This window comes from Phyllostomus hastatus, unplaced genomic scaffold (assembly GCF_019186645.2).
Source record: "Phyllostomus hastatus isolate PE091 unplaced genomic scaffold, TTU_PhHast_1.1 phas_scaffold_200, whole genome shotgun sequence".
Classification (NCBI taxonomy): Eukaryota; Metazoa; Chordata; class Mammalia; order Chiroptera; family Phyllostomidae; genus Phyllostomus; species Phyllostomus hastatus.
The window spans coordinates 5664362-5692148 of NW_025334016.1; the positions used below are offsets into that span (position 1 = coordinate 5664362).

General features: G+C 38.0%; 1 protein-coding gene and 1 pseudogene across 5 annotated transcripts in view; one reads left to right on the forward strand and one right to left on the reverse strand.

Moving 5' to 3' along the window:
• USP9X (ubiquitin specific peptidase 9 X-linked) overlaps positions 1–6639 on the forward strand; it is a 112854-nt gene extending 106215 nt beyond the window's left edge. For 3 of the 5 annotated variants that reach the window (XM_045860601.1, XM_045860602.1, XM_045860600.1), the window contains 4 exons: positions 2008–2164; positions 2512–2772; positions 3096–3191; positions 4628–6639. In XM_045860601.1, coding sequence (XP_045716557.1) covers positions 2008–2164; positions 2512–2772; positions 3096–3191; positions 4628–4765 — 652 coding nt within the window. In that variant the 3' untranslated portion in view covers positions 4766–6639. The remainder of the gene's footprint in view (positions 1–2007; positions 2165–2511; positions 2773–3095; positions 3192–4627) is intronic. The other 2 variants (XM_045860603.1, XM_045860604.1) reach the window with 1 other exon arrangement.
• On the reverse strand, positions 3962–4304 carry LOC123832655 (annotated as a pseudogene).
• Positions 6640–27787: the final 21148 nt, after the last annotated feature.

Here is a 27787-nt window from a genome sequence, read left to right on the forward strand (position 1 = left end):
AATACAGAATCTGTTAATGAGCATCAATTCTAACTAGTTTTTCAGTATGTATGTGAAAAGTTTAGAGGTTTGTTTTTTTAGAACTTTTATCCACCTTAACTGTCCCTCAGGGTTCTTCCAAAATTCTTCTATTAGGTTTTTTACCATAAAGGCTTAATATATCATCTTTAATCCCAGGAGTTAGTTATACAATAATTATAAACTATGCAATTAGTTGACAACTCCACCAGATCTTACAAATTTCCTACCCACGTGGACAATAGCATAATAGTTTTTTGAGGGGAAACAATTCAAGATCTATATAACAGATCAACTCTCAGTATAATAATTAAAATGAATTTGAAAACAGTTCTCTAATAAGAAAATGCTTAAAATACAGTCTTCAATCTTAATGGAGATTGCAAATGCCAGAATTCATTAATTCATCCAAATAACCATCATAGATTTCAAACAGTTGAATTAATGTTATAAAAATAGCGTTAAACTGGAACCAATATTCACAATATACAGAATTTAGTAGTTCTAAAACTCTAGTTACTTTTTTTGGAATTGTCCAGTACCTTTCTCAATATGATCAAAGGATTTGAAAGTTTTCTTAAGAATTGGTTTTGCCTTGGCTGATGTGGCTCAGTGGATTAAGTGCTGACCTGAAAACTGGAAAGGTCACTGGGTTGATTCCCAGTCAGGGCACATGCCTGGGTTGTGGGTTAGATCCTTGGTTGGGATGTGTGATAACTACCAGTGGGTGTTTCTCTTGCACATCAATGTTTCACTCCCTTTCTCCCTCTTTTCCCCTTCTCTCTAAAAATAAATCTTTTTTAAAATTATCGTAAGCAGCTCTAGCCAGTGTTGCTTGGTTGGAGCATCATCCCATAACTGAAAAGTTGAGTTCAGTTCCCAGTCAGGGCACATACCTAAGTTGCTGGTGCCTTTCCCAGTCCAGGCAAGGGCCGGGTGCTTATTACATCCCTGGTCCCCACATGTGCAGGGGGCATCCAATCCATGTTTCTTTCTCTCCTTTCTCTCTCTAAAAAGCAATGGGAAAAAAAGTCCTCAGGTGAGGATTAAAAATAAAATTAATTAAATAAAATTATTGTATACATTTATAGCTTTAAACCAATTAGTCACATCTTAACTCTCACTTGTTTGATTAAAACAAGTGATAATGGTAAAGACACACCCTCTAGTAACCACTATTCTTTCTCTGATTTTGGCTATTCTAAGTACCTCATATAAGCAGAATCGTGTACTTATTTGTTGTTTTATTTTGGCTTATTTCACATACCTTAATGTGTCTTCAGGGCTCATTAGTGTAACATGTTACACAATTTTACACCTTTTTTAGACTGAATAATATTCCACTGTATGTGTATGCCACATTTGGTTCACTAGCAAGTGGTTTTGAACAAGGTGCATTTTTGCCCCACAATCATTTTTTAAATTGTTTATTTGGGGGAAGAACAAAAAAATCATTGACTACATATTGTCCTGTTGTAGTTTGACAGGAGCTGAAATGAAATTTTCCATTCTTTACAAATCAGCCAAATTGTAGTATTGCTGGTAAAAATTGCTTTGCCTGCCATGTATTCTCATCATTAGAATTCAAATTAATTCTGTACTTCCAAATTATATTACTGTTTCATAGTCACTGAATTCTAACTTAACCTTCAGAAATGCTGTATTACAAAAGGAACTCACTTGAAGTAAATTCTTAAGTACAATAGCCATAAGCTTAGTTGCTAGTTAATTTTAATTTTATTACTCTTAGTGTCACTTCTGGTCATGTACTCGGATTAACAGACATAACAATATCATTTTTGATTGGTAATAAGTTGGTAAGAACACAGAGTGCTAAGCAAGCTATTTAATTTCTCTTCACCCATTTTCTCATCTATTCAAGGGTTTGCTAACTACTTATGATACTGTGTGGTACATAGTAGGTACTCAATAAATCTTAGCTGCTATTTGATTTTAGAAATTTTTATTTTATATCTGGTTTTCTTTCAGAATTCATAATGCACTTAAAGGAATCCCAGATGATCGAGATGGGCTATTTGACACAATCCAGCGCTCTAAGAATCACTATCAAAAAAGAGCATACCAGTGTATTAAATGTATGGTGGCTCTCTTTAGCAATTGTCCTGTTGCTTACCAGATTTTGCAGGTGAGGGTTTTTTTCTTACAGTTTTGCAGAAATCTGAATCAGAATTAAGGAATCTGTTTTAAAAGAATAGAATCACCCTGACTCGTGTGGCTCAGTTGGTTGGGCATCAGTATTCCACAAAGCAAAAGGCCACTAGTTCCATTCCCAGTCAGGGCACATGCCTGTGTTGCAGTTTTAATCCTAAATTGATTGGTACATGTACAAGAAGCAACTAATGGATGTTTCTCTCCCTCTCTTTCTCCCCCTGCCCACCCTTTCTCCTGTCATTAGAATTTGGACTTGTTTTAAGCTAACTTTGAAAACTATTCTGAAACTTTTTGCATATATAGTTTTATTTTCTTTTGAAGGGCAATGGAGATCTTAAAAGAAAGTGGACCTGGGCCGTGGAATGGCTTGGAGATGAACTTGAAAGACGACCATACACTGGCAATCCTCAATATACTTACAACAATTGGTCTCCTCCAGTTCAAAGCAATGAAACATCAAATGGTTATTTCTTGGAGAGATCACATAGTGCTAGGATGACACTTGCAAAAGCTTGTGAACTCTGTCCAGAGGAGGTAAAAAAAGCCACCAGTGTGCAGCAGATAGAAATGGAAGAAAGCAAAGTAATTCTTTACTTTATAGGCCAGTGTTTATTATGTATTAATGATAGTGTTAAAAATTATGTTGACGTGTTGTTTGTTTAAATGTTTACTACATGGCGATCTTAATTGAGAGATCCTTCTTAAAGTTTCTGTAAAATTGCTTGACATACAGTATTTCTAAGAGAACCCAAATTGGGGTGGGTTTTTTTTTTCTGTTGCTTTAATTTATCTGCAGTAAAAAAAAAGTTGTTAGTTTATTTCTAAAAATTTATTTCAAATAGAAAAAATAAAAATAAACTTGAATTTGCCTACATAATTCTTTGTCTTTAAATATTTAAAATTAGGAGCCAGATGACCAAGATGCCCCAGATGAGCATGAGTCGCCTCCTCCTGAAGATGCCCCATTATACCCCCATTCACCGGGATCTCAATATCAACAGGTAAATAGGGGTCAGTTTGTGTTTCTATTCCCTAGAACCAATTTTTATGCTGTATTTTAAGAATGGTTGGTTTTTCTTCTTTTTGGGTGGGGGGGTGACTGTAAAGTAATAGAGGGATCACCTAGACTAGCTTTTTGGGGGGGGCATAATCAAAAAAAGGAATGGTTAGAGTGGAGTCATGATGTGGCATGTCTGAATTTTGCCTCTGTGGTGTTTTCCTGGTCAAATAGGTGCCCCTCTTTTACTAGTATTGAAAGTTGGTGAAGCTGTGATAATTCATGTCAACATAAAATGATAGTATTTATTTAGTACAAAGGATTGTGACACTTCCTGTTACTCTTAGTCTATAAGGCTAAAATAGCCATATATTTCTTCTGTTTCAGGGTGGAAGTAAAATGTTGAATAGTTAGAAAATACATATTTGACACTTATTTTCATAATACAAATTATAAAATGTAAATGCAGATACCTTGGCTGATGGGAATGTACAGAAAAGTGAAGCTCCAGGGATTAAAGGTTAAGGAACAAAATTCATACTGAGAGAGCTCATGTATTAATCATGCTTCTTCCACATTGTTTTGTTTTTCGTTAGCATCGTTCTGTGTTCAGGGTTATTGCTCATGCAGATCTCATGGTTAATTTTTTTGATACAAAGGTTTATTTAACAAACGTTCAATGTGAAAATGTACAAGGCTCGATTTTTATATTGTAGTAAAACAGGAGGTGTGGAAGCGGTTGATTTCTCTGGTGAACACAGCCATTATTTATACTCATTCCAAGGCTTCTGACGTGATGATTCTATTGCCTTGTATTATCACCATTCCAATATTATTCTGTTGTCTACTAGTTGCCATTGCCACACATTTATATATCACAAGATTCATAAAGGGATCAAGCCCCCACAATATTCCTTGGATGTGTCTGCCACCATTTAATTTCCATGATAAACTTCCATTCCATGAATTTGTTTAGCTCAGGAGGGTGAGATTTGCTTATGGTGTCTATTCAGCGAGCTCAGAGATACCTCCTTCATATGGTTATTAGATTTAAGCATGTGGAAATTTCAAGGTGCTTGGTAGAGTCAGCATAAATGTGCTCTGGCTCACAAATCATTGTGAATGTTCTGACCACAAGCAACAATGGGCTGTGTGTGGTTCCTTATTTGTCAGACTTAGATCTAAATAATTTTTGGCACTAAAAATCACTTTCACCACAGATTTATACAGACCTGCACTGTTCTTATTTGCAGCTTCGGCATTTGCATTTAGGCTAGCTTCTCTATTTCAGACCCCCCCCTTAACCATTAGACCAACCATTTTTATTACTTGGAAGTCTCGGGAATGAAGGAAGTGATTACATTCTCACAAAACTGTAGCCCGTGATTATTAAGTTTAAGATTAATAAAAAGATTTAACATGCCTATCTTTCCCTCCCAGAATAACCACGTGCATGGACAGCCATATACAGGCCCAGCAGCACATCACATGAACAACCCTCAGAGAACTGGCCAACGAGCACAAGAAAATTACGAAGGCAGTGAAGAAGTATCCCCACCTCAGACAAAGGATCAGTGAAATGCACATAACTAACTGGTTCCATCAAGACTGTGCACCCAGGCCTTACAGTCCAACCTTTTTCTGTGTCTGGCTAATATTTAAAAAAACTATTCCTAATCAACATGGAGTGGAGAGTTTATTCACTGTCTTATCTGCAGAAATTTGCTGTCCATATATAACCCGCCTGCAGTGGAAAGTGTATAGTGTTTTGTAATAAATGGCCTGATGCTAATGTGTAAATGGCAAAGGTGTATATAGTATATTAATGTTTGACTGTTAATTCTTAAGCAAGAAACTTTTTTCTTGATGAGACTCACAAATCTACAAAAACTACAAAAGTTAATTTTCTTGTTAAACCCATTGCACTCTGCAGCCAGTGTTGCCTGCCTCACGGCAGTTGGATCAACTCCTTTACAAAAAAAAAAAAAAACACACACACAAAAAATAAACCAACAAAACAGAGCCCATCCATGTCAACCACACCAATAGTTTCATGTTAATTCTTTGCCACTGGAGTCAGTTTTATTATGATCAATGTAAGACTGGTAACCTTTAAATTATTTGGTTGATGTGGAAAATTGGTGATGTAACATTGTTTCTAGATCTTTTTCATTGCCTTTTTATTCTGATATTAGGTTAATCATTTTGAAGCTATAGTTATGCTGTAACATTTAGCATGGCTTCACACCAAGTTAGTGTAGCCAATGAGGAAAAAAATTACCATAATGACAGCAGTTGTCCCGATGTGACAGCTGTATTGCTCAGCTTTTCCTTCTTACACCTAGAGTATAAAATAGAAAACAAGGGGAGAAATGTGACAAACAGGCCGTTTTCAGTTAGTTACACATATGTTGCTTACATTTCATGTTTGACAGTCCAATATCTGGGTGGGATAAAGAATCTTAATTATCAGTAATGGGACTTTTAAAAGATTTAAAACAAAATATGCAAAAATTTGCTATGTCAGGATGCTTGGAGCCTAATAGAAGACTGTATTTGGTATGCTTGTTTTGTTTCTTTGGTAGAGCTTATTAGGTGAATCTTCTAAAACTTTCCTTCTGCTGGATCCCAGAGAAGTGGAAGTCCTCAGAATCCCACAGTACTTGGTGCACCACTGCACCAAGATGTCTGGCTGAGTTTCCACTCAGTTACAGTTTTACTTGAAAGCAAGAGTTGTCCTAGCTTCTTTTCCATTATTCCAAAAAAAATTAAAGCAGGGTCTAAAAAAAAAGGAAACTACTGGTTAATATAATTGAGGTATCATAATTTCAGAATAAACATCTAATTAAAGACAACTCATCAGTTAATACTGTATTTAAAAGAGAATTGGTAACTTGAATGTGTGTAATTATTTGGAACATGTCTAAAAACCAAATACCCCTGCAAACAGATACAGTCCACCCTACTCTATTTAAATATTTTGCTGTTTTATTTTATAGAAATTATTTTGCTGGATTCACAAATAGAATTTGATTTAAGAAGAACTTTTTGTCCTGTGGTGTGTTTTTGTTTTTTTGGTACTTTTTGTCTTTTTAAATTTCCAGAAGGACTGCATATTAAAATTAATTCTGTGCATATCATGCCTAGGCATGACACAGACTTCAGGACTTAGTCATATTGAGTTTTTGTGCAGACAGATTTGATCTTCCGCCCTTTACTAAAGATTCAGAGAAAACAGGATGTTGACACTGTAAACGTTTCCTAACATTATCAATCTTGTACTTTTTTGTATGTTTTTATATACATGTATATTTAATGAGCACAAGCTTGGTTGTATTTTTTTAAAGTTCAGTTAACAGGAAAATGTTTTGTCAAAAAGGCTGTAGTTGGAAATAAGCAGAAACAAAATTAAGAATTGCTTTATTTTGTGATTAAAAGGGGCAGGTATTTCAGATAAAGCTTTGGGTATCTTATTCACAGTACTCTATATAGTCTACCTATGCTTCTAGGTTTTCTGTAATACTAGGAAATTTTGAACCAGAATAGGTCCTGTTCTTTGTTTGTTTTGCTTTGTTTTTTTTACCTTAAGTATATTACATCTGAATTTAAGTTTGAATGAAAGTCAGACACAGTGCTTGCAATTCCAATTGGTAATTTTATTTTAAAAGTTCCTCAATTCCAAGCTTCCTTAACAGTAAGCAAAACAGGTTAACTTTATTTGGACAAGTTGCTATCATTAAATACATACATCATCTCACCAACTGAGAGGTGAATTTTTTTTTTTTTGCATTTCCCACTCCTTAATAAATGTAGTGTACTTAATATAGAACTTTAATGACTTGACATTTAATAGGCTGTGAATTTTTTCTCCTTAGAGGGAGAGATCCCACCTTGATTGCTTTCAATTTACAAGTCCCCTTGTGCCAGGTGAGGGTTTTTGAATCATTTTTCCCTCCATTTGAGGAAGAGTGGTCTGTGTTGTGACCAGGATGAAGGGAAAGTGAACAGAGAAATTGTTTGTTTGTGCAAATTATTTTCTATACTTAACTCTTAAACAAGCATTCATGTATAACCGGAAATTTTAAGATGCATGTTATTGTAAGAGCAACATAGTGGTGATTTTAAGGTCTTTTTCTGAACATAAATGGCACATTTTAAACTTAAAGTCTTCAAAGTGCCTAAAGATTATTTATCCCTCAACTGATTTCTTGAGCCATATAAATATTTCCTACTTTAAATGTTTGTTGCTAAATCGCTAGTCTTCCTTTCGAAGAAGTATCCCCAGAATTCTAAATGGCATGATTACTTTATAGAAGACAGTAGAATCTGTTAACATAAAGACCGAAGATATTTTCATTGTTCATCTGTATGAACAAGGGCTTTGCCCTGTTGGATCTAAGTATTTTAGTGTACAACTTGGTAAAAACCATATTGCTGCTGTTTCTGAGCTAAGCCCTCCATCAACCAAATTTTCATCTTCAGCGTTGTAGAGGCAGAAGTAAGAACATGATCATATTTGGGGTTTCTGTCTTGTTGATTTTTCTCTCAATTTCCCAACCTTGTGTCTTTTAGCTCTTATGTATACAAATTTAGAGTTATTAAAATGTTTTATATTTTTTCATGATTAACTTTTATTAGTGAATGATGACAACTTATTTAATACTTGTAGTGGTAAAAAGATGATCCTTTTTTTTATTTGAGTTACATTTGTAAATGAAAGCAGCAGTCTATGAATATTCAGATGACTACTCCAATGTAGTTCTTTTCTTCTTCTTATTCTTTTTAAGTATTTTTCCAGCTTACATTTTCCCATGAACTCTTTGCTGAATTTTGTGGTTAATTTGGTGGATATATCCTGCCTTATTTAGAATTACAACTGGGTAAGAAAACTGCCTTTTCATTATAAGTGCCCAATTTTGGCCTCTAGTTTGAAGGTACTACATACTGCTGAGCAAGGAGAACACTCGCCTACCCCCAGTTTTGTGTTACAGAAAACACCATTCAGTACTGGTTTCATAGTAGGGCTCAACAGAAATTGGTCCTGCCCCTGTGTTTAGTGTTTAAGGTTTGGGGTGTGATAACTCACTACAAAAGTGCTAAATGTATTGACTTGCTGCCGATTGTGTTTCTGATGATTTAATTGTTGGCAAAATGTAGCACTTTTCCTCCAAATTTATAGGTATAAGAAAAAAGGGGGAAAGGTACTCCATGTTTTAAACTTGGAAATGAGTGAAATTTTTTATTTTGAAATCCAGAGTCTCAAAAGGAAATTTCACCACCCAAATCACACACTTTCTCAGCCTTTTACAAGCCAAGACTGACTGAAGATTGTCCAGTTCCTAAGATTTAGCACATATACAAAAATAAAACTTTATAAATTAAATTTTGGTTTTCCCTTTTATTTATTAAAATAAGAATTTTAAGTGGAAGGTAAATTAGAGGTGTAATAGATTTGAACAGAACTTAGGGAAATGTTTACAAGTAGAGTAATTATGCCCTCAGTATATTCATAGCATATTCACATCTAAATTCAAGCAAATGATCTAGTTGCTTATCTATTCATTCTTAAGTCTAGGTTCAGTAAACACTTTGGTGTTTTAAAGTTTATTTAAATAATGAGTGGTAAAGCGCAGGGTATATGTTTTGATGGAAGTTAAGTGAAAATTTAGTTAATTTCTTCAGCAAATTCTATCTGCTCTGCTTTTTAGTATCTCAAAAGTAATTGTTCCCTTGTTCCAAAGAAGTGTGACTTCCAGAGAAACCTGTTTGGTGCTTCCCTAAAATTGTGTTACTGTAAGAACTATGAGAGAAATCCCAGGTTTTATTTGTATTTTATAAAAACAGAATCAGAAGACCAATATTTAACAAAGTAGTGTTCTGCAGTTGGGGAAACTCCAGTTGGATTAAACTGTTTGAAGGTGTTTTGTTTTTTGTTTTGTTTTAAGCTACATGAATATACCTAACAAAGAAAATTTACATAGCCCTCCAGTATTTTGAACTGCTTCATTGTAATCTGATTATAAGTAGATTTTAAAAATGAACAGTTATATCCGAGGCTGGCTGGTGTGGCCTAGTTGGAGGTTCAATTCCCAGTCATGGTATATGCTTGAATCGTGGGTTCCACCCCTGGTCAGGGCACATAGAAGAGGCAACCAACTGACCTTTCTCCTTCCCTTTTCCTCTTGAAAATCAATAAGCATGTCCTGGGAAGAGGATTAAAAAAAAAACCTGTATACCTCAAAGTTGGGCCTATATAAAAGGTTTGAATAAGTAATTTTCTTTAGGGATGTAAAGTTTCAAGGGAAATGTTCTGCAACCACCCTAAGAAACTTTCCTCCATAACACATAAAAATCAGTTGATTATTTTAAAGGCATTCCACTTAAATATACAAAACTCTAAAATGGGAATGATTTTAGCTGTCTGCAAATGTCTTAATGCCCCATCAGTATTAAAATATACCGTGTTTTATCCAATCAGACCATCTATGTAAGACACTCCAGTAAGCCAAATCACTGACTTTCAAGGATATTGAAATGTGGGGAATCTCATTTGGTAGTAATTTATGTCATGGCGAATATTTTTTTGTATCTTGAGAAAAGTTTTTCATTGTAGGCTTTTCTCACATTGCTTATTTTTTTCATTAACAGTGGAATACAAAAACCCTATTTTTATGTATCATTAGTAACAAAGCTGGCCAGTTTACCAGTGCTTGGTGGAACCAAACCTTTGAGGAATCAAACTATTAATGGAGTACCCTGTATAAGCAGTCCTCTTGAGAAAGTTCTGTGTCGTAGCCTCCAGTTTTGGCATGTATTATAGTTAGGACACCAAGTAGACTTTCTGGCTCGAAAAGTGGAGCTGCCCCAGCTATTGCCCATCATGTGTTAGGAGCATAACAACTGGCTTTCCCCTTCCCACCACTACCTCCCCAAAGGTAGAGTGGGGACCACCTTGCAAGATAAGAATTGTATTCATTTTCTACTTTTCAACTGTACAGATGTAAAAATATTTGGAAGCTTTGGTACTGGAAAAGAGTATTTGCATGAGGATTAAAAGTATTCTCACAGTATTGCTGTAAGTCATCTGCCATTCTTCAGGTTCTAATCTTCCCCACCCATTAAAACACTGGGTTCACCTTTGGAATTCAGAATTCAAGATAGTTTGGGGTCTTAAATCTGGAGTTTTAGGTGAGATCAGAGATGGAATCACTTGCATCATGAAGACAGAATACTCCATTTGGACCTGCCTACATATTGCCTAACTATAGCTGTGAGCAAGAGGAAGCATCGCAGGGGGCCAAGAAAATAAGTCAATGCTCAAGGCTCAGTGTGTGTTGAGAAAAAGTCCTTCGTTGCTAATCCATTTAGGATGTGTCTCTGACATAGTTCTTGATGTAAATGTGTGTGTTCTATTGTGTGAACAGGGGAATAGTTTTTTCAAGCTGTTTTGAAATCAGAAATCTAGGTGGTGACTGCTTAAATTGGATGAGTATCTTCTCACTGAGAATACTAATCAGAAGTGCTAGTAATTGCTCCTTTTCAACCATCTTTTTTCTCAGCAGAACTGACCTTATGCAGATTCCCAAGTCTGTGTTTAACCTGTTTCCCTTAGGAAGTCTGAAAAAAACTAAGACCATGAGCTAAAACTACTAGGTTTTAAATACCAAGCTGTTTGGTTGTTAGCCTTCTCTGTTGCCCCAAGGTTGGGAGATTTCATTAAAAAGCAAAAACCAAAAATTCAGATTTACAGTAAAATACGAACATTTGCCCTTCTAATAATAGCCAATGAAACTTGATTTAGTCATTGTCTCTAGTAAGTGCTACATAACAGGATAGTGGGTTATTGTTTGGTACTTAACTCATCCCAGCCTTAGGTACTTAAAATAGGCTTCTTACACTGCGGTGAGCAGATTGTCCGTTATTATAGGGGAAAGAATCCAATACACTTGTGAAAGCGCAGGCTGGAGAATGCAGTGTTGGAAAAAAACCTTACTGGTTAGGTAAGAGAACTGGCTACAGGCTGTCCCTCTCATTGTATTATTGTCTCTAGAAAGGCACAATGCCAGGTAACCAAGAGCAACATTTAGATTTTCAGATGTTTTCAGCAGAATTTATCAATATACAATTCACTTTTTAAGTTTTTAATTGCCATTGTGCCATGCCAAAATGTGGTAGTCATTGCGAAATGAGTTTGAGGTTAAAGAGGAGTAATCAATCATTTAGATCACAGGGAAGCTGGTTTAACATTAGAATGTTCACGGTAAATGCTTCCTTTAAAATCAAGAATGAACTGTAAATAAAAGGCTAGAACCAAAGGAAGGCAAATAATGGCCTACCTGACTTTTCCACTCAATACTGAAGTTTGCTGTTAGGTTGGTTTAAAAGCAGTTGTTAAAACTCAGCCTACTAAGTTTGACTAGTAAATGGGGGGGGGAGGGGGTGGTCAAGGTTTGCTTTTGTGTTGTGAATTTGTTTACGGATGTCTGTGTTAAATCTGAAATGTGGCATTTTTTGTGTCTAGACTTAAAAAGCCAGCTACCTAAAATAATATATTAGCCCATATTTTAAATTATTCTATACATCCAGTGCAGTAGTTCTTTGCCATCGGTGTAGTGTGAGCTCCCATTGAGGAACAGCTTTTGTGATTGATTTGATGTGGAGTTATACTTTGAAAACTGAAATACACCTTTAACTTTTTCTTAGCCCCAATTTGCAAATACGTACCTTGAAAAGTAGCTCAGACAAGGGCCTTCTTGTAGCCACTACTTGGAATGAGAAGAAAAAATCCAAAAACACAGGTCCACGGGGAAAAGAAAATGGCAACTCAGATTTTCAGGTGACAGTAGCCTCTACCCTAACCCAGCACCTGGCAACCCAACAGAAGGGGGTCTGTGAACTCGGTGTTCTTGCCCAGTCAGATAGCAATGCCTAGAACTAATAAAGGAGACTTATCTGGGTATGGTTCTTGAATTTGATCTCCATAATGAATGTTTTTACCCATTGAAAAATAAAGAACTTGGCCTGGCTGGTGTAGCTCAGTGGATTGAGTGCCAACCTGCGAACCAAAGGATTGCTGGTTCGATTCTCAGTCAGGGCACATGCCAGGGTTGCAGGTTGGGTCCCCAGTGGGGGGGCGTTCAAGAGGCAACCACGCATTGATGTTTCTCTCCCTTTCTCCTCTCTCTAAAAAACGTCTCTCTTAAAAGTGTCTAAAAAAACTTGACTCACATTAAATGGTACCATGGTAATTTTGATTAAAGGTGCACCTCCTTATAAAGCTTTCTGAAATGGTTTGAGTTTAAACTGCACACTGGTAGCCTCAGGGCAGGAATTTCTCTCATTTGCATTTCACTCTGGTCTGTTAAAGTGAGTTTCCATCAGAAGTTAATTTTGCTCTACCAATCACTCGGGAATAATGATGCAAAGATGCTCTGGGCACTGAAGAAATATAAGAAAGGAGGTGAGGATGTTTATCAAAACTGAAGCACAAGTTCTATGGATGATGTGCACTTCTCAAATTATTTTGATAATGCCTTAACTTGCATTCTGTCACAGTTGCTCTCTTGATTGGAGTATGTGGGATTGGGTCCCAACTGGGTCACTGGAAAGCTCTGGTCTCTGGTTGCCAAGGACACTATCATTAATCATGTGTACAAGTCATTTGTATTCTGTTAGAGAAATGCTAGTGTTGTGCGTGTTCTTGCTGGCATTTTTCAGGTGTACTTGTGCCTTTTTAAGAAAAGTTGGCTTTCTTACAGGAAGCAACTTTCATGTTTAAAGTAAGACAACCAGTAAAATCTCTCAGAATTAAAATTGAAAAATTAACCCTAGTTGGTGTGACTCAGTGGATTGAGTGCGGGCTGTGAACCAAAGCATCGCAGGTTCGATTCCCAGTCAGGTCACATGCCTGGGTTGTGCCTGGTCCCCACTGAGGGTCGCATGAGAGGCAACCACACATTGATGTTGATGTTTCTCTCCCTCTCTTTCTCCTTCCCTTCTCTAAAAATCAAAATCTAAAAAAATAAAAAATCAGGGACACTTTCACACAAGTACCAGCCACTCACTGGGTCCCCAGCTCTGCTCTTAAAATAAGCCTTTCACATCAATGAAGCTGTAAACTAGTCAGTAGGATAAGAACTTTACATTGAGAAAGGGAGAATCTTCTCAATTTTGTCTATTCACTAAAGTGTATGTATGACGCTGTTGGGTATGCGACATGTCCCAGGTATAAGTATGTGTGACACTGGAACATGATAGGTGTCCTAGGAATACCTGATGATTTCTACTGAGTTGGGTCAAGAATCTGCCCAACCTAAAGTGAACTAGTCTCATTGGCATACTCATCTTCAATATAGTCCTGAAAGCTGGGGCTTGGAGGGCCCCTTTCAACTGGGAAGTTCTCATCTGTTACAAAATCACTCTTAAATTTTAAAAGAAGTAAAGTACAAGCCCAGCCTTAGAAGCCATAAAATATGCTTGATGGAAAGCCATAGGTGGTCATAAAAATTTCTTGGTCTTTATTAGTTACTTTCAGCTACTTGGTACCAAGCTGCTATCAAGTAGGAAAGACAACTATTTAATTGCACTTCCTTGTTTTACTGCTCATCGTTTGATTGATGGAGGATGGGGGTAATGGCAAAAAAATAATATTAAATAAGAAGCAAGAACTGAGGGACTTCAAGTGTGCAACTGGGCCATTGATCCTCAGGAGTGGCTTTGTGGGCATGTAAATGTAAACACACATAGGGTAGCCTTAAAATCATCACCTTCCCCAGAGGGACTCATGCTGTTTCTTGGAAGACAAGAGGCCATATGTTTACTACACAAATAATGAGCCCAGGAAAAGCCCTTTTAAGAGGGCCCTTGAGCAGATGACTGAAAGAAGACAGTCACCTGTGCAAGGTTTGAGGGATTAACGATATCCCATTATTCTACCCAGCAGCCATTGCAACTGCACATGTGAAGCAATCGGGTGTGTTTAGTTGCAAAGTCAACACATGCCACAGAGTGATCTACTCTCCTTTCCCAGGTGACAGTTCACATGAGAGATTCAAGGGTGCACTGATACAGTTCAGCACAGATGGAACTGACCCCCATGGTCAAAAATTAAAGTAGGAACAAATACCAGACATAAGTTATAACTACTACTCTAGAGGAAATAATAGACAAAATGACATTTTTCATTTCTTTGGAAAGACCTTAAACCAAGGTTGCAGCTTCATTGCAGTAATGGGAGAATTAAATACATGAAAGCCCACACGAATCAAAACCATTATTTCACAAAATGTCCACCTGCCTGGTAAATTGTATTCTTATTAACCCTTCTCTTGGCTCAGTGACTGGACAATTGTATTACAAGTCTTTCCCTTCCTGTGCTCAGTCCTTATGCTGTGATTGGCTAAAGTCAATATGCCAGAACTTGCCGTTGATCAAAAATAAGCCACAAACATACCAGGGAAGTAAAGAATCTTAACTGAACAAACCAAATTTATTTCTTCGAATGACGTTATGAACATTTTATTCAGTGTACAGCATTTTATTAACTGTGTCTTCTATGTCCAGACCAACAGAAGCTAAAAGGTAGTACAAAAAAATATTTAAAAAATGAAATCTCTTGCCCAATACCTCCTCCTCTAGGCATTTTAAAATTCATAATGTCTCTGGCATTTATCATAGGCTTATCATATGTTAAGTACTATACGTCATACTCAATAGAGAATTTTCTTCCATTCCATAATTTTTGTAATGAAATCATATTTATACTCAGTTGAAAAAAGCATTACCTTTAAAACAAAAAATCATTCTGAGTGGACATAGAGAAGCAACTTAAAGCTGAAAATGAGAACAATCAGAATAAAATCTTGTGTACAATTCTATAATATCCAATCCTACTGCAAAAAAAGATGCTACTGTCCAGTTGGACTGCCTAAGACAGAATTAAAACTCCAGATTGTCTGGGAAGGAAATTTCATTTCTATGGAAATGCCACTTACAGATTATGTTGTAGCCTAACCTACTAAAGTTTAAAACTTTAGCTTTAGAACTGCATGAGGATCCTAGTCTGTGTTGTCAAATGTTTTGACCCAATTTTCATAGACTTTAAAAAGACCTTGTTCTTGTTATAGTAAAACTTTATGCTACATTAAAAGAATTGGATCTCCATATGCACACATATACTGCTAGTTTTTTTAAGTGTGTGTGAGCTAACATGGTTTTTGGCATTGTATACAGGGAATTATAAGTACACATAGAAAGGCTTTTGCAATGCAGTGGTGCTTCAAAGGGCTGGCGCTGGACAGGCTGAATGAGAAACATCTGGGAACTTTTTAAAAAAAAATCCAAATTCTGGGTCCCACTCCTGGAAGCTGTGTATAGGCCTGCCCAGGAAACTAACTTTTTTTTTTTAAAGTTCCTCATGTAACTGCAGTCAGGTTTGAAACTATTTCCATAAAGTACTGTTGTCGTTGTTTTTTTTAAGGCATGGCCAGGTCGGGGGCGGGGGTGGGGTGCGGTTGCCAAACTTTAAAACTATAGAGAAGTAAACAAATATAACACCCATGTACCTATTACCTGGAATTGGCATATTTGCTTCAAGTATTATTTTCATTAAAAGAAATCAGCTATTCTGCTCTGGCTGGTGTGGCTCAGTGGGTTGAGCACCAGCCTGTGAACCAAAGAGTTGCTGGTTCGATTCCTAGTCAGGGCACATGCCTGGGTTCCATCCCAGCTCCCCAGTAAGGAGCACGCAAGTGGCAACCACACATTGATGCTTCTCTCCCTCTCTTTCTCCCTCCTACTCCCTCTATCTAAAAATAAATAAAATCTTTTTTTAAAACATCAGGTATTTTGCCCTGGCTGGTATGACTCAGTGGATTGAGTCCCAGCCTGTGAGCTGAAGGATCACTGGTTCATTTCCTGGTAGGGGCACATGCCTGGGTTGCAAGCCTGCCCCAGTTGGGGGCATGCAAGAGGCAACCAATTGATGATGTATCTCTCATACATCAATGTTTCTCTCCTGCTCTTTCTCCCTCCCTTCCCATCTCTCTAAAAATAAATAAATAAATAAAAATTTTAACAAGATCAGGCATTAAAGCCATGATCAGTGTGGCTCAGCTGGTTGGGCATCGTCTCGAAAAGCAAAGGGTGGCTGGTTCGATTCCTGGTCAGGGTACATGCCTAGGTTGTGAGGATTGATCCTTGGTTGGGGCACATACAAGAGGCAACTGATTGATGTTTCCCTCTCACATTGATGTTTCTCTCCCTCTCTTTCTTCCTTCTTCACCCTCTCTCTAAAAAATGAAGTTTAAAAAGTCGGGTATTAATATAAAGTCCCCATATCCCCTGTCCTCAGTCCCAGTCCCTTCTCTTGCTTCAGAAACCACCACAGGTGTGATTCAGTGTGTACCCTTCAGGCACAGTTGGTAATTGTGCCAGCCTTGCTGACAGATGACTAATTCAGGATGCCGCAGCAAGCAGAGGCTGGGGATTTCACAGGGAAAACTGGGAATCGTGTTTCCCCAGAGAAGGGCTGGGAGGATCTTACTTAAAGAATTCCAAGAATATAGAAAAAGATTTGGTAAATTCAGGAACATCAATAATGTACTGCCTGTATGAGCAAAACCACCATAGCATAATATTTTCTAGACAAAGGCATCAAAGTCCAGAGGAATTGATGGTGTTTCACCAAAAGTAGTAATGAGGTCCTGGTTTGACTGTTATTCTCCTCCATGGATGTGGAATATAATGTTATGGCCTTCCATCATTTGTGGAACAAGATTTTTAGCCATCCAGTTTTTCTCACCTACGGTTCAAGTGCCATACGCAAGAAGAGGATGGTTTCTGTGTTTGTCTAATTTTCTTTTTAGAAAAGAAAAGTACTGAGCCTCAGCTTTGCAACTAAGGGGCTTTGATTCTGCCTGAGACAATTCCTCTAGCTTTACGCCTGCAATCCCAGCAGCCCGACTTTGCAATGTTCCCTGAACAAAAAAAAAAAAAATGACAAATGAAATAGTACATTAAGCCATCTGTTCAAGTCGGTGCATTTTGCCTCTGGTGTTTATAAACCCACTTCAATAAAAGGCAAAAACAAAGCCCAGAGTTTAGCACAAAGCATGGCTGGGTGAGCAGCCAAAAGCAATTTCCATCTTAGAAAGAAACACAACATAATTTATTTTACCCAAGATGTTTTGGTAATGTGTGATTTGCTTTAGAGCAGCCAATGCGGTGTGCTTGGTATTGCTGAGGTACCTCTCCTTTCTTCTTCTTTTTTTTTTAAGATCTTATTTATTCAGTTTTATTTTTTTAAGATTTTATTTATTTTTAGGGAGAGGGGAAGGGAAGGAGAAAGCGAGAGAAACATCAGTGTGGCCACCTCCCACATGTCCCCCACTGAGGACCCGGCCAGCAACTCAGGCATGTGCCCTGACCACATCCCAGACATGTGCCCTGACTGGGAATCAAACCAGCAACCCTTCTGTTTGCAGGCTGTCACTCAATCCACTGAGCCACACCAGCCTGGGCTATTTATTCAGTTTTACGGGGAGGGGAAGGGAGGGAGAAAGACAGGGAGAGAAACAGTGATGGATTGCGTTGCCTCTCGTAGTAGAACTGAACCCACAGCCCTGACTGGGAATCGAACCAGTGAACTTTCACTCTGCAGGACGATGCCCAACCAACTGAGCCACACTGGTCAGGGCCTGAGGCACTTCTCCTTTTTGAAGAAAAGCAAAGAAAATGTGGAGGCATCCCAACTTTGGCATTGGGTTTTTATGTCTAAATTTAGCATTGTTGCTGAAGTTAGCAGTAAGAATCTTCTTAAACATTGGCTTCATTAGTTTCCCCAAGTGATTCTTGGTAATGCTTAGAAGATGATTTTCATGAATGGCGGTTAGCTTTATTTTTCTGTTTGCTTTGGAAAATTCCTATGGAAACTTTTTTTCTATTTACTCACTAAATGATATCACAAGATAGCATTATATTTTATCTTTTCTTTTCTATTATTATTTTTTTAATCATTGTTCAAGTACAGTTTTCTCCCTTTTACTCCCAATCCAGCCCACCCACCTAACCCTACCCTCTTCCCTCCCATTACCACCTATATTTTGTCTTTTCTATAAAATAAGACTACATGAAAAGGCTGAATTATTTAGTTCTCAGCAAGCAGTAGGACAGCTCTAATCCTCATAACCCTGTGAGGTAGGTGAAATACCCTCATCTTATACATGAAAAAATTTTCAGCTTCAAGAGCTTAAATGGCTTTTCTGAGGTTACTCAGCAGGAGAGAGAAAAAGGAGAAATTGTTTTCTTTGTCTTAAAGTATTGATTAAATAAATAAAGCAAAAGGGAGGTAGCGTTTCTAATGTACTCCATGGCTGATGAACAGCACTGACCTCTGGGGATCTGTGTCATTTGTGCAGTCTGTCAGCGTTTACTAATGGAATCTTTCACTTGCAGCATTGGAGACAAAAATATATGGTGTTATTTCTTTGAAGAGGTCCCTGGCATCTCACAGTTGTGTGGATACTATTTGTTAATCAAATCTACCCCCACAAGATAACTGCTACACACCCAGAGGAGAGAATATTGAGGATGTTTTTGTCCAGAAACAGGTTATACAATCCTTCAAAGAAAACAAAGGAAAAACTGAGCTTTAAATTTATATAGTGTTATATGTCAAATCTATTTCAATTTAAAAAGCTGAGCTGCAAGGATTAAGGTTATCATGAATAGATTATATTGGTGAATAAAACCAAGTATTGCATTTTAAAATATGTAACCCCTTTTTCTTCTGCTGTCTAAATTTACTGACAAAGCAGAAAATCTAATGAAATTGCATAAAACTGGAAATGCAGAAAATACAGCCAACTTCGGCAGCTTTCATGGCCTCTAATAAATGTTGAACTGTGTAATGCTGCAGGTTCCAGAGACAGCTCCACTCTCAGGATTTTTTAAATTATTTTTTAACAATGAAAACCCATTTGAGAATTAAGGCCTGTCAGACAGTTCTATTGTCTTGCTATGAAAAGGAACATTCTCACCTGAAACTGCAAGCAAGGAAATTAACTTTGAAGCATCTCCTAGATCGTGTGGTTTCTCCAAGGTTTCTGTACCTTATGTCTGTTCCTCTGTCGTGTTACTAAATTCCCATATCTACCATCTTGCTAACACTCTTAGCCTTCCTCCTGCCCTGTTTGTAAGTCCCCCCACCCTAGGAGAGAGAACACAGTGGGACCTAAATTAGTTCACGCGCTTCTGCAGAGATTCAAACCCAGGCAGTTTGACTCCAGGGCCTCTCAGCATCACTGACCACATTCTTCGTATCCCAGCTTTGGTCACTTAGGACCAGCCTGAATGAATTAGTCAGTAGATGTTTCCACCACACAGTAATTCGAGTTATGATCTGAATGTAAAAACCAGCCTGGTAACAAAACAAGCACTTATTTTTATATACAGAGTCCAGCAGAAGTAATACCTGCTTGAGTGTGGTTGGTAGGGTAATAACATGGGTGTAATAATTTATAGTTTTAATTTGAACATTTCACCTAAAATGTCATATGGTGAGCTTGGGTGTGATATTGTTATGTTACAGAACTACAAGTTTATGATTTTGTAATTATTTGTGCCAGACCTTGTCTATATAGATATTAAAGCCTCCAAAAAGAGCAATTCCAGTAGGTTCGTTCGCTTTGAGCTCCCTTAAGGGCCTCTTAGGAGGACCTTGCTACCTGGGGACAGCAGCTGTTTTGAGCACTGACCTTTATAGCTACACCTTTAGAAACCAGCTGAGTTCTGACTGAAAGGTACAGTTTGCCACGTATTAATGACAAGCAAAATTCTTCTTTTTTTTTTTCATTAGAAGGGAACCTTCTTTTTTTTTAAAGATTTTATTTATTTTTGCCCTGGCTGGTGTAGCTCAGTGGATTGAGCGTGGGCTGGGAACCAAAGTGTCCCAGGTTCGATTCCCAGCCAGGGTACATGCCTGGGTTGCAGGCCATAACCCCCAGCAACCGCACATTGATGTTTCTCTCTCTCTCTATCTCCCTCCCTTCCCTCTCTAAAAATAAATAAATAAAATCTTTAAAAAAAAAGATTTTATTTAATTTTTTAGAAAAAAATAAATAAAATATTTTTAAAAGATTTTATTTATTTAATTTTTAAGAAAAATAAATAAATAAATAAAATATTTTTAAAAAATATTTTATTTATTTAATTTTTTAAGAAAAATAAAAAATAGGGACTTCCGGCAAGATGGAGGAATAGGTGGACGCACCATACCTCCTCACACAACCAAGATTAGAACAACAATAAAATACGGTCAGCATAACACCCAGAACCGACAGGGGATTCATATGAATGGAAGTCGGACAGCCAAGAAGTTGAAGTAGACCCGTACATCCAGACCGGTAGGAGACAACGAGCCGAGCGGGCGCGGGGCTGGCGCGGGTCGGCAGCGCACGGAGGTCGGGGGAAATTTGGTGCGGAATCGGCGCGACAGCCATCCGGGGCGCAGGAACGCAGCGGTGGACCCTGAGTACACAAGCTGCGGCTGCCGGACCCAGTGGGGCAGCGATTGTGGACCAGGGCAGAGCTCGCAGCCCAGGAGCCCGGGGAAAGATCTGGGCCCAGGAGAACTGAACTGCCGCCATTGATTCCCTTCCGCCCCGCCCCCACATATAACATCACAATCTAGCGACTGGGGCGCCCAGCCCCGGTGAACACCTAAGGCTCCGCCCCCCACCTTAACAAGAGCGACCAGACTGGAAAAAAAAAAAAAAGGAGAGACAGGGAAAGACATAAGACATGTGTGCAACAGAGCAGATCAGTCCCCCAGGACTCATCCTTTTGAGCGACCAAGAAATAGCCAATCTATCAGATGCACAGTTCAAAACGCTGGTGATTAGAAAGCTCACGGAATTGGTTGATTTTGGGCGCAATTTAGATGAAAGGATGCAGGTTACCATAAAAGAGATGCAGGAAGATACGCGGAGGAGAGCCAATAGAGAAAGGAAGGAATCTGAGTCTCAAAACAATACAGTGGACCAGAAGGAAGATAGAATCAACCAAGCAGGAAAGCATGATGAAATAAGAATTTAAAAAAATCGAGGAGAGCCTTGGGAGCATCCAGGACACCTTTAAACGTTCCAACATTCGAATTATAGGGGGTACCAGAAGGGGAGGAGCAACAAGTGGAAAAGTTATTTGAACAAATAATAAAGGAGAACTTCCCCAATCTGGCAAAGGAAACAGTCTTCCAAGAAATCCAAGAAGCTCAGAGAGCCCCCAAAGAAGTTGGACCCAAGAAGAAACACACCAAGGCACATCATAATTACATTAGCCAAGGTAAAAACGAAGGAGAGAATCCTAGAAGCAGCAAGAGATAAGGGGACAGTCACCTACAAAGGAGTTCCCATCAGACTGTCAGCTGATTTCTCCAAAGAGACCTTACAGGCAAGAAGGGGCTGGAAAGAAATATTCCAAGTCATGAAAGACAAGGACCTACATCCCAGATTGCTCTATCCAGCAAAGCTGTCATTTAGAATGGAAGGGAAGATAAAGTGCTTTTCAGATAAGGTCAAATTAAAGGAGTTCATCATCACCAAGCCCTTATTTTTATGAAATGCTAAAGGGACTTATCTAAGAAAAGAAGATAAAGAAAAAGACATGTATAGTAAAAGGACAGCAAACTCACAATTATGAACAACTACACCTAAAGCAAAACCAAAAGAAACTAAGTAAACAACTAGAACAGGAACAGAACCACAGAAATGGAGGGCTAGCAACAGGGGGGTGGGAGGAGGGGAGGGGGGGAAAGGTATAGAGAATTAGTAGCATAGAATGTAGGTTGAAAATAGATAGGGGGAGGGCAAGAATAGTACGGGAAAGGTAGAAGCTAAAGAACTCATAAGAATTGCACATGGAAGTGAACTAAAGGGGGGGAACGTGGGTGGGAGAGGGGGTACAGGGTGGAGGGGAGGGAAGGGGGGAAAAGGGACAAATGTAATAGCATAATCAATAAATTAAAAAAATAATAATAATTTTATTCTTGCTTATGCAAAAAAAAAGAAAAAGAAAAAATAAATATTTTTGAAAAAGATTTTATTTATTTATTTTTTTAGAAAAAAATTTTCTAAAAATTTTTTAAGAAAAATAAATAAATAAATATCTTTTAAAAGATTTTATTTAATTTTTTTAGAAAAAAATAAATAAATAAAATATTTTTTAAAAAGATTTTATTCATTTAATTTTTTTTTTTAGAGAGGGAAGGGAGGGAAAAAGAGAGAGAAACATCAATGTGCAGTTGCTGGGGGTTATGGCCTGCAACCCAGGCATGTACCCTGGCTGGGAATCGAACCTGCAACACTTCGGTTCGCAGCCCGCGCTCAATCTACTGAGCTATGCCAGCCAGGGCGCAAAATTCTTAATAAGATGGTTTCTTGTATTGCATCAAAACAAGTCTAACTGATCGATCAAAGGAGGAGAAATGAAGCCTACTGCTGGTAATAAATGACTTTATGCCCTTCTATTTAGCTATACCTTCAACCTGTCAGCTAATTTCTGGGTAAAAAAATTAGAAAGCTGCCATTGTGCGACTAACTCTCAACTATGCCCGTATTAACATTTTAGTAACTGAGAAGAGACACCGTTTTCTCATTAGCATAAATCTACTTGATTGCACAGGCATTCTACCCTGCAAGAAAATACATTTTCCCCCCATGGGGCTCAAAGCAATTTTCATTTGGAATGCAAATTTATGCAGCTCATAAACATCATTTTTCCCCTAAATTGGCTCTTGTGGGGGTAAATAAAGGCTGCTCACCACTAATATAGAGATTTTTAGAAGCTACAAGAGATTCTGGTTTGGGCAGTAGTAGTTCTGATTAGCCAGTTAAAAATAAGTTCTGAGGAGCTAATGTATAGCATGGTGATTATAGTTAGTAATATGGTATTGTATACTTGAAAGTTGCTGATAGTAAACCTTAAACAGTCTGTCTCACCACACACACACACACACACACACACACACACAAGTTCACTGTGTTAACTATGTGAGGTGATGGATGTGTTAATCATTTTGATTCTGGTAATCATTCTACAATGTATATGCATATCAAATCATCACATTGTACACTTTATTTTTTAATTTAATTAATTTATTTTTAAAGAGAGGGGAAGGAAGGGAGAAAGAGAAGGAGAGAAACATCAATGTGTGGCTGCCTCTCACGTGCCCCCAACCGGGCACCCGGCCTGCAACCCAGGCATGTGCCCTGACTGGGAATCCAACCAACGACCCTTTGATTCACAGGCTGATGCTTAATCTACTGATTCACACCAGCCAGGGAAAATTGTACAGTTTAAATATATGCAATTATATTTGTCAACTGTTCCTTGATAAAGTTAAAAATGGGAACAATAACTGAAGAAGGGAAAAAGAAGATAACTAGTTGAGGAAGCCCCCACAAGCCGTGGGGAAGCCACGAGGAGAGGATTTCTAAACCCTGGGCTGGCTCCTGAACCTCATATTCTGAGGCTTTGTCTGATCAAAATGAGCTAGAATGAGAAAAATCGGGACAGCATAGTAAGATTTTCATAAAACTGAATTTCTTCCATTTAAAAGACTGGCCTATGACATTGTGTACCTTTGGGTCTTTTGAAATTCAAATGTCCATCCTTACACTGTATGATTCCATCTATGTGAAATGTCCAGAATAGACAAATCCATAGAGTCAGAAAGTAAATTAGTGGTTGCCAGGGAATGGGAGTGGGACAATGGAGAGTGGCAGCTAGTGGGTACAGTTCCTTTTGGGGGTAATAAAAGTGTTTTGGAATAAGATAATGTTGATGGTTGCATAACATTATGCAGGTACAATGCTACAAAACTGTGCACTTTAAAATGGTTAAAATGGCCCTGGTTGGAATGGCTCAGAGGATTGAGTGCCAGTGTGCAAGCTGAAAGATCTCCTGTTGATTTCTGCTCAGGGCAGGTTCTGCTCAGGTTCTGCTCAGGACCTGGCCTGCCTGGGTTGCAGGCCAGGTCCCCAGTGGAGGGCTTACAAGAGGCAATTGATTGATGTATCTCTCACATACCAATGTTTCTCTCCCTCTCTTTCTCCCTCTTACTCCCTCTGTCTAAAAATAAATAAAATCATTTTTTAAAAAATCAGGTATTTCCTGGCTGGCGTAGCTCAATGGATTGAGCTCGGGCTGCGAACCAAAGTGTTGCAGGTTTGATTCCCAGTCAGAGTACATGCCTGGTTTGCAGGCCATGACCCCCAGCAACCGTACATTGATGTTTCTCTCTCTATATATATCTCCCTCCCTTCCCTCTCTAAAAATAAATAAATAAAATCTTTTTTAAAAATCAGGTATTTTGCCCTGGTTGGTATGGCTTAGTGGATTGAGCGCCAGCCTATGAACAAAAGGGTTCAACCTGGAATTGAACTATCAACCTTTCACTTTGTGGAACAACGCTCAACCCACTAAGCCACACCAGTCAGGGTGGCATCTTTGTCTTGTTCTTGATTTTAGAGGAAAATCTTTCAGTTTTTCACCATTAAGTATGATACTGGCTGAGGGTCTGTCATATATGGACTTTATTATGTTGGGGTACTTTCCTTCTATTCCTATTTTATTGGTTGTTTTAATCAAATGAATGTTGCATTTTATCAAATGCTTTTTCTACATCTATTGATAAGATGATCTTTATCCTTTGTTTTGTTAATGTGGTGTAGTACATTGACTGATTTGTGTGTGTTGGAGAATCCTCCTTCCCATTGGAATGAACCCCACTTGATCGTGGTGTATTATTTTTTAATGCATTGTTGTATTCTATTTGCTAGCATTTTGTTTAGGATTTTTGCATCTGTATTCATCAGAGATACTGGTCTGCAGTTTTATTTTGCAATGTAATCCTTGCCAGGTTTTGGTATCAGGGTTATGTTGGCCTCATAAAATGTGTTAGGAAGTATTGCCTTTTCTGAGAAGGATAGGTATCAAATCTTCTTTGAATGTTTGATAGAATTCACTGATGAAGCCATCCGGTCCTGGACTTTTATTTTTGGTGGCTGTTTCAATTTCCTCACTGTTTATTAGTCTGTTTAGATTTTCCAGTGCTTCATGATTTAGTCTAGGAAGGTTATGCATTTCTAGGAAATATCCATTTCTTTAGGTTATTGAATTTGGTGGAATGTAGTCTTTCATAGTATTCTAGTATGATCTTTTGTATCTCTGTTATGTCTGTGATAACTTCACTTCTTTCATTTCTGATTTTGTTTATATGAATCTTTTTTCTTTTTAATGTAGTGAGTCTAGCCAGGGGGTTGTCAATTTTATTAATCTTTTCAAAGAACCAGCTCTTTGTTGCATTAATTTTTTGTATAGTCTTATAGTTCTCTATTTCATTCAATTCTGCTATAATTTTTATTATTTCATTTCTTCTGCTGACTTTAGGTTGCTTTTGTTCTTCTTCTCTAGTTCCTGAAGATGTGATATTAGGTTGTTTACCTGAGATTTTTCTTTAAAAATTTTTTATTTACTTATTTTTAGACAGAGGGGGAGGGGAGAGAAAGGGAGAGAAACATCAATGTGCAATTGCCTCTTGCATGCCCCCCACTGGAGACCTAGCTGGCAACCCAGGCATGTGCCCTGACTGGGAATTGAACCAGCAACACTTTGGTTCACAGGCTGGCACTCAATCCACTGAGCCACACCAGCCAGGGCTACTTGAGAATTTTCTTGTTTTTTGAGGTAGGCCTGTAATGATATAAACTTCCCTTTTATTACTGCTTTTGCTGCATCCCGGAAGTTTTGATATGTTGTATTGTCATTCCCATTTGTCTCTGTATATCTTTTGATCTCACCTCTTATTTCTTCTTTGACCCAGTCATTTTTTAGTTGAATCTCCACATATTTGTGGGTTTCTTAACTTCCTTTCTGCAGTTGATTTCTAATTTCAAAGCATTGTGTTCAGAGAATATGCTTGGTATGATTTCAATCTTCTTGAATTTGCTGAGGCTAATTTTGTGACCCAACATATGGTCTGTCCTTTAGAATGTTCCATGTGCACCAAAGAAGAATGTATAATCTAATGTGCTGGGATGAAAGGCTCTGTAAATGTCAGTTATGTCCATTTGGTCTAATGTGTCATTTAAGGCCAATATTTCTTTGTTGATTTTCTGTTTGGATGATCTATCTAAAGCTGTCAATAAAGTATTAAGGACTCCAATTATGACTGTGTTTTTGTCAGTTTTTCCCTTTAGTTCAGTTAGTGCTTGCTTTATATATTTCTGGCTTCCTGATTGGATGGAGATAGATAGAGATAGAGATAGAGATAGAGATAGAGATAGAGATAGAGATAGAGATAGAGAAGTGCTATGTCTTCTTGATGTGTTGTCCCCTTTATCATTATAAAGTGTCTATCTTTGTCTCTTGTTACCTTTGTTATCTTTTTTTTTAAGAGAAAGAAACATTAATTAGTTGCCTTTTTTTAAGATCTTATTTATTTATTTTTAAAGAGGGAAGGGAGGGAGATAGAGAGAGAGCGATTGCTGGGGGTCATGGCATGCAACCCAGGCATGTGCCCTGACTGGGAATAGAACCTGCAACACTTTGGTTCACAGCCTGCACTCAATCCACCGAGCTACGCCAGCCAGGGCTTACCTTTGTTATCTTGTGATCTATTTTGTCAGATATAAGTGTGGCTACACCTGCTTTTCCATGGATGCTATTTGCTTGGAGAATCATTTTCCACCCTTTCACTTTGGGTCTAACTTTGTCCTTGCAACTGAGATGGGTCTCCTGAAGGCAGCACATGGTTGGGTTTTGTTTTTTGATCTAGTAGTCTTTTTTCTTTTGAATGCATCTGATCTGGATCCTCCTGTACAAATTCAGACCTTTTCTCCCTCCCTTTTTGGGGAGACCCCCAAAATACTGGAATTTATGTATAAAAATTATGTATTCTTACGTGTTGAAACTTCAGTCACCTTCAAAGTACTCTCTATTTCATGTAATACACCTATCAAGACATCTTACTACTCTAAACAGTTTTAGAACTCGTCTATTTTGATACCTTTTAGTGCTTTCGCCATTTTTTGTTTCACCTCTTCCACATTAGCAAAACATTTCCCTTTAAGGATTTTTTTCACCCTGGGAAACAAAAAAAGTAGCTCAGGGCAGAATCAGGTGAATACAGAGGGTGGGGTATGGGGTCATGCTGTTTTTTTCAAAAACTGTGAACACTGAGTGCAGTGTGGGCAAGTGAACTCCTAAATCACCCATCATGCAATGGGCAACCGCATTGAAAGTGTTTTCAAAAAAATTCACTGAAGTCAAATGCAGCCTCTCACAACAACCTTAGCTGGACACTGATACAGATGGGCTCCTAGAATACTCATCATCAGGGGAAGCCTATACTACAAGGGGCTCACCCTCCAGAAGATACTTCCAGATTTTGGGGGGATCCCGTCTTATATGTTTTGTTGCCACAAATTATCCCTGTTTATGCTGTAGGATTGTTGGTGATCTTAGTCATATATTTGTGACATTTTGTTCTTTGTTTCAGGTAGAATAATCCTCTTGAGTATTTCTTACAATGGAGGCCTTCTG